This window comes from Pinus tabuliformis, chromosome 2_1, assembly GCF_031772625.1.
Source record: "Pinus tabuliformis cultivar Carrire ecotype Pingquan chromosome 2_1, CPIR1, whole genome shotgun sequence".
In the NCBI taxonomy this organism is placed as follows: domain Eukaryota; kingdom Viridiplantae; phylum Streptophyta; class Pinopsida; order Pinales; family Pinaceae; genus Pinus; species Pinus tabuliformis.
In genome coordinates, this window is record NC_142299.1 from 350,427,751 (window position 1) to 350,435,613 (window position 7,863).

The window sequence follows — 7,863 nt, forward strand, 5'->3', positions numbered from 1 at the left end:
TCCCATCCACAATAATTTAATGTAGAATGAAATTCACATGAAAATCTTTGACTAATCATGAATGATACCTAATACCTAATGAAAATGTGACTTATCATGAATGATACATAATGCTTCACTAATAATTCATAATTTTTCCCAACTATTCTAATCCAATTCTTAAGTTTTATGAAAGAGTTTTTTCTTTTTACGCTGCAAGTATTGCTTAGAATGGTTAGGGTTACAAGCTTAAAAGCTTAGATAATTACTTGCATCATCGGGTCAAATTCCGATTGTTAGTTTCAAAAGTTTATTTCCTTTTATTATGCTAAATATATATCTAAAAAAATTTATACCAGAGAAATTTTTCTCTTCAATGTTTTTACATCTCATTCCCAATACTGAAAACAGTGAATCTTCGTTTATTTACATATCGTTGTTGAATATAACCAGCAATGAACCAAATAAATGTGATCTTTTGAACTTTAATCGATGAAATGGAAAATAAGGTAACAGAATAATATCGAGTACAGCACAACTTTATTAAATATATTCATTATGGTAACGAGAACAGCCTTAAAACCGCTAGAGAAAAATACTATTTGATATAGTAATTATCCTAATTACATAGGAACTAACAAAATTATCTTCGCAGAAGGTTGAGTCATTAATGATAAAATTATCATTTTGAAGGATTGATCTTGGCAAACTCCAGTGATTTTTTGCCGGATAGCTTATTGGAAAGATAATGGCGATTGTAGTCTGCATGTTTATATGTTCTGTAGAGACGTGGATGATCTTCATCTATAAACTGGGGCAAAGGACCTATATCCACATCATAACTTGGAGCATGGAATGTGACTATAGACAATCTTTCTTTCTCCATGTTTGTCACTGCCCTGTGTTCAATACTCTTGAATTTTCCGTTAGTTAAGACCTGCATATAACATTTATGAGTAAAATTCAAATCTCAAAAGTTTGAAAAGAGTATTACTTTTGCCATTCTGATTCAAGTGATGACAAAGACAATTGAATAACAAAAGTCGCAAATTGCTGCAAACCATGGACTTGTACTGCTTTGGGTTCACAAAAGTTTCCTGAGAGTATTAATTGCTGCAAACCATGGATTTATATTGATTCTGGGTCTATAAGAATATATGGTCTTTTAGGTTTATAGATATATACTGACCTCTAAAGTGTCACCGATATTGACGACCAGTGCACTGGGGATTGGTTTCACAGAAATCCAACGGTTGTTGTTAAGAATTTGCAGGCCTGTTGGCTCATCGTCTTGGAGCAATACACTTAAAGCACTCCCGTCTGAGTGAGCGCTTAAACCTAGAACTACGTCAGGCCTGCTGCAAGGCGGATAGTAATTCATGCGCACAGCTTGTACGTTATCTCCAAACGTGTCGTTAAAGAAATCGGGCTCCAGATGGAGATTCTCCGAAATGAGTCGGAGGATGGTTCTACACAACTTCAAAACGTCCCTTGAATAAGCTTCCAAAGTATCCCTGAACAGCAAGAAGAAGCTAGCCAATGGATCCAATAGCTCAAACAAATCACAGAGTTTTGTGGGCCTCTGTACATATATATGGGCAGTCTAACTTACTATGAAAATCTCTTAACACTAAAATTAATTTATTAAACAATTAAAAGTTCAGTTTTTATCAATATCTCAGTTTCAGTTTTTGTGTCAATGAAAACAAAATTGAGGTCTGTCCAATGTTTAGGAGGAGGAGTTCTTCAAAGTTGTGTGATGTGTTTAGCATAATGCTTAAACTAAGCTATGTAATGGATGACAAATTGGCCAACAAATTTTAGGGAATTATGGCACCAAATTTGTAGATGCAGTAAGTTATCATTCAACAAATCATTAGCCACAGTAGATTAGTCAAATATTGGATAATCAAATTAGAAATATTTCGGCTATATAATAATGTATTCATTGCTCCTGCATATTCCAATGAGAGTTCACCTCATGGATTGAGAATCAAACTTCTCTTGTTTTTGTTCATTAGTTTTGTTTATGTTTTCATATGTATGTTCTTGATAGATTTAAGATGGTATCCGAACTAGGTTAAGAGACATGATTTATATGTAAAAGTGTGCCTTGTTGGAAGGAGGTTTCAAAAGTTTGTGAAAGCCATTAGCAATAGTTTTCATATTTTTGTGAAGCATATGGAGATTCAAATTATTAAAAATTGTTAAGCTGTAGTCCTTAAGAAGAGAATTTGAAACTTTTTGCATGCAAAACTCCGAATCTATTCAAGATTTTCTCACTAGAGTTATGGGTATAGTGAATGAAATTAGTTCTTATGGAGAAGATTTAAAAGATCAAAAAATTGTTGAGAAGATTTGAAGAAGTTTGTGTGCAAAATTTGATGGGGTTGTTGTTGTTATTGAGGAGTCTAAGGATCTAACTCAGTTGTTTGTGAATGAGCTAATGGGTCTCTTCAATATCATGAGCAAACAATCAATAAATCTTCTGAAAAAATTATTGAGAAAGATTTTCAAGCATGAGGAAATATTTTCAAAGAAAAAAGTGGCTCCTCTCAGGAGGAAAGCTAGAACACTTCTGGAAGAGGAAGAGGAAGAGGACAAATATAGACAGGAGACATAGGTAGAGGAAGAATTTTTTTTGCATACAATAAACAAAGAGGTAATGATGACAGTGATGGAGGTTAAAGATTAAAAGAATCCCAAGTTGAGTGTTTTTATTGTAAAATATTTGACCATTATGAAAGAAATTGTTGGAAAAAACAAAAGCAACAAGCTAATTTTTTTGAACAAAAAGAAGAGGTTGGCACTTTATTCTTGGCTTGTGATTCAACCAATAATGTTTCCAAAGAGGTGTGGCTTATGGATAGTGGTTGCAACAATCACATGGAAGGAAACAAATATGGCTTTGTAGAGATAGATGAATTCTACAAAATCTAATGTACTATTGGGAGATGACAAGCTAGTTCAACCTAAAGGTAAGGGAACAATTTTTGTGAAGACAAAATGAGGAAAACCAAAGCACATTAATGATGTTTTATATGTTTGTGGTCTAGCACACAATTTGTTGAGTGTGGGGAAACTTCTTGAAAAAGGATATTTAATTGTTTTCAAGGACAAGCAATGCATAATCTATGATAAAGATGGTCACTGTGAAATTATTGCTAAGACTAATATGCTGCAAAACATAATTTTTGCTTTCAATCTCCCTTGTGAAGCAAGTAAAACATTAAATGTTGCTTATGATGATAATTCCTCACTATGGCGCATAAGTTATGGACATTTTAATATGAAAGGCTTGAAATTTTTATATAAAAAGCAAATGGTCAAAGGGTTACCACTTATTGGTTCTACTGATAAAGTCTGTGAAGGGTGTATTCTTGGTAAGCAACATAGAGATCCATTTGCACTAGGAAAATCATGGAGAGCAAGTAACCCATTGGAACTAGTGCATGCAGATATATGTGGTCCTTTGCAAACCTTGTCTCTCAACAAAAATAAGTATTTCATTATTTTTGTGGATGGTTTTAGTAGGAGAACATGGGTATATTTCATTAAAGAAAAAGTTGATGCATTTGTCATATTTCAACAATTTAAAGCTCTTGTGGAAAATAAAAGTGGTTATTTTCTAAAAACATTATGCATAGATAGAGGGGGAGAATTCACTTCTAATAAGTTTGTTTCTTATTGTAAAATGAATGGCATTCAAAGGCAATTGACAACTAGTTATACTCCGCAATAGAATGGCATTGCTGAACATAAGAATACAACAATTGTTGAGATCGCTAGGAGCATGATGAAAGGTAAAAACCTTCCAAATATTTTTTGGAGTGAAGCAGCATCTATTTATTTTCTTAATATTTTCCCAACAAGAAGTGTGAAAAATATTACCCCTTATGAAGCATGGTGTGGAAGAAAATCAATATTTCTCATTTAAGAGTCTTTGGTTGCATTGCATATGCTCATGTTCCTAACTAAAAGAGAAGAAATCTGGATGATAAAAGTGTGAAATGCATTTTTGTTGGATATTGTGATGAAACCAAAGGTTATAGATTGTACAATCCAGAAACAGAAAAATTAATGATTAGTTGTGATGTGTTATTTGATGAGAAATAAGAATGGCAGTGGAATCATGATGTGCAACAAAAAACTCCAAGTATTGTTGTACAAGGAGATCAATATTTTGTATCGGCAAATACATACAGTGATTGAAATACTTCAGAGGCCACATCCACTCCATCACCTTCTGCTACTTCAACTCATGTTTCAAGTCCAAGTCCTCCCTCGAAAAAGGAAAAATCTTTAAATGAAATTTATGGTTATACTAATTTTTCTTTGATGTCTCATATTGAAGCAGAGCCAATATGTTTTGAAGATGCAGTAAAATAGTTAGTTTGGTGCAAAGCAATGGATGAAAAGATGGCAACGATTAAAAAGAATGAAACATGGGAGTTTGTGGATCCTCCTACTGAAAAAGAAGCCATTGCGGTGAAATGGTTGGATAAAACCAAGTATGCAACTGATGTATCAATACAAAGGCACAAAGCAAGGTTAATAGAAAAGGGATTTGCTCAACAACTAGGTATTGACTACAATGAAACATATGCTCCTGTTGCAAGATTTAATACAATCAGAAGTATTTTCACATTGACAACAAAATATAAATGGTTAGTTTATCAATCTAGTGTTAAATCAACCTTTCTAAATGGTGATTTGAAAGAATATGTATATGTTCACCAAACCCAAGGATATGAAGAAGCATGAAATGGACACAAAGTATACAAACCTAAAAAGGCTGTTTATAGGCTTAGACAAGCTCCATGAGCATGGTACAATAGAATTGACACTTATTTTTTGAAAAAGGGGTTTAATAAAAGTGAAAATGAACACAAATTATATATCAAGTCAAATGGTAATGATATAATAATTGTGTACTTATATGTAGATGACTTGATACACACATCTCCAAGTGATTTGTTAGTGGAAGAGTTCATGTAGGCTATGATGACTGAATTTGAAATGACTCATTTGGGTTTGCTCAATTATTTTCATGGCATACAAGTGACACAAATGAATGATGAAATTTTTATCTCACAAGAAAAATATGTTTAAGATCTTCTTAAAAAATGGAAAATGGGAAATAGTAAACCCATGAGCACACCCGTGAATACAAATGAAAAATTTTCTGTAGAAGATGGAGCTGAAAAGGTAGATGCTCAATTCTATAGGAGTCTAGTATGAAGCATTTTGTATCTTACTACCACTAGGCCTCATATTATGCATGTAGTAGGCTTGATTTCCAGATTCATGCAAAGTCCAAGTAAGAATCATTTTGGAGCACCAAAAAGAATTTTGAGGTATTTGTGTGGAACAAGAAATTATGGAATATGGTATACTTCATCAAATAATTTTGGGTTGGTTGGTTATACAGATAGTGATTGGGCTCGATCCTTTGATGATAGAAAAAACACTTTAGGTTATGTATTCAACCTTGGATCACGTGTATTATTATGGTGTTCAAAGAAGCAACCAACTATTTCATTGTATTCTACAGAGGCAGAGTATATTGCAGCAACAAGAACAATATCTGAACAAATTTGGCTGAACAAAGTATTGTTAGATATAGAACACGAACAAAAATATGCCACAACTATTTATTGTGACAACTTGTCTACCGTTGCCATAACTAAAAATCGAGTGTTTCATAATCTCACCAAACACATTGATATGAGATATCATTTTATAAGAGATTATGGGGCAAAAGCAGAAATTGAAATAAAGTTTTGTACAACGAATGATGAGGCACATATATTTACCAAAGGACTACCTAAAGGAAAGTTCGAATACATGAGGGATATGCTTGGAATCACCTCATTAAGAATTAAGGGGGACTATTGAGGATAATGCTTAAACTAAGCTGTGTAATTGTTCACAAATAAGCAAGAAAATTTTGCAAATTTTGTGGAATTAGGGCAACAAATTTATAGATGTAGTGAGTTATCATTCAGCTAATTATTAGGGACACTAGATTAGTCAAATAATGGATAATCAAATTAGAAATATGTAGGCTATTCATTTATGAGATTCCAATGAAAATTTAGCTCATGGATTGAGAATAATACTTCTCTTGTTTTTTTTCATTAGTTTTATTTATGTTTTCATATATATGCTCTTAATAGATTTAACAAATATGATGTACACCACAACCTAATAATTATTAATAAATAGTCTATATAAATTTATCTTGTTTATCATATTTAACTGTAACGGATTACTTGTCCACTCATAAATTGTCAGCCATACAAAATTGTGATTAAACCCTATTTTACTGTAATAAATATACTCTAATATTGATTAAAAAAAATTAAAATAAATCTCTGCTAATTTATGGATCCCATTAAAATAAATCTTTAATTCAATCATAATTTTTTTGTTAATAAACTCTAATTTACTCCAATAATTATACACTTATATTGATAAAACAATTATTAAGATAAATCTATTCTAATTTATGAATCCCATTAAAATAACTTCTTGATTCAACCCTAATTTAGTCAGATAAATATACGCTAATATCGATAAATCAATTATTTAATAAATCTATCCTAATTTATGGATCATATTAAAATAAATTTATGCAAATTATTAGTGGTTGTATGTTCATACAAAAAGAAGATACAAGTTCGATATGTTTATACAACGCTAATTATTTACACCGGTATGGGATCAATGGCAGTACCTGAAATAAGGAGGTTTGGTTGGCCAAAGATTTTCCTTTCTGATAGCTTTGGGCATTGTTCCCAATGCCATCATATCACACCAGTCCAGCTTCTGGTCCTCAGAGAAGATAAAACCGTGGCCGTATCCCTGGATAGTCCCGGGCTTCATTGGGTACCTCTCCTTCTCTTCTAATGGGAGAGAGAAAAACTCCAGGGCCACTTCCATTATGCGCCTAAGTGTTCCTTCCTCAATCCCGTGATTCAAAACCTACCGTTTAAGTTAATCAGAAAACCAAATATAATATTATTACTGTGGTAACTGACTAAACTAACATTTCGCAATCTGTAATAATGCCCTTATTACCTGAAAGAAGCCCCAGTCTTTGCAGGCAGCGAACAGCCTGGCCATCTCATACTCCCTAGAGGAGCCTTGGCATAAGAAAAGTTTGGCAATGTCGATGACAGGCATATGCAATTCAGATGAAACTGCCAGTGCTGTTGCAGATCCCATGATCTCTTCTTTGGGTCTGATATATCTCTCCGGAACAGCTTGAGGGTCACATTTTACCAAGTCCTGAACATCATCAATCTTGTAATCAGATTTACTGGATGAACTGGCAGCAGCTCCTCTCATTTCCTTCTCTGCCATTGCTAACACTGATTAAGGCCCTTCAACAACAAAGTATCAAACTAGGAAAACAACAACAAAGTATCAGACTAGATAAACACTGAACGAACGATTACTGCATGATATCAAACACTATAACTGACACAGATATATATACTGTTAACGAGGAAAGCTTCGACGAATCCAGAGTGGACATGTGTCACTCATGGTATCCAGTGCAGCCATCAATTATATGCCCCGCATATATTGTGGGATACAGGCATCTATTACTGTTCAAATGTCGTATATAATTGTCTGATCTGCCTCAGATCCTTGACAACTCCAAAACATCTGTATGACAAATGGGAGGACGAACCTCGTTTTCACTTTTCCAGCCTAGAGCTGAGGGGGCAGATCTTTAATATGCTTTTCTCTTTTGCTTTAATATGGCACTCTTTTGCCTTGTGTGGCTGAGACAATGGTGCGCGGATTCGACACTCCTTTCATGTCGAGCCGTAACTAAACACAAGTAAGCCTATGCTATGTTTGTACTAGCAC

General features: G+C 33.5%; 1 protein-coding gene across 1 annotated transcript; it reads right to left on the reverse strand.

Annotated features, from left to right (window-relative positions):
* Nucleotides 1-661: 661 nt before the first annotated feature.
* LOC149200298 (protein LATERAL BRANCHING OXIDOREDUCTASE 1-like) lies at nucleotides 662-7,380 on the reverse strand. The gene is made up of 4 exons (XM_089400904.1): nucleotides 7,063-7,380; nucleotides 6,719-6,966; nucleotides 1,169-1,493; nucleotides 662-916 (listed from the first exon to the last, which is right to left on the reverse strand). Exons 1-4 carry the CDS (start codon nucleotides 7,345-7,347, stop codon nucleotides 662-664), a joined length of 1,113 nt encoding a protein of 370 aa, XP_089257030.1. The 5' UTR covers nucleotides 7,348-7,380.
* Nucleotides 7,381-7,863: the final 483 nt, after the last annotated feature.

Coding starts and splice junctions, on each gene's coding strand:
- LOC149200298 (XM_089400904.1), bottom strand. CDS start 7,347: ATGGCAGAGAAGGAAATGAGAGGAGCTGCTGCCAGTTCATCCAGTAAA. Junction 1,494..6,718: donor ACCAAACCTCCTTATTTCAG/GTACTGCCATTG, acceptor CTTGCTGTTCAG/GGATACTTTGGAAGCTTATT. Junction 917..1,168: donor ATATCGGTGACACTTTAGAG/GTCAGTATATAT, acceptor TGTTATATGCAG/GTCTTAACTAACGGAAAATT.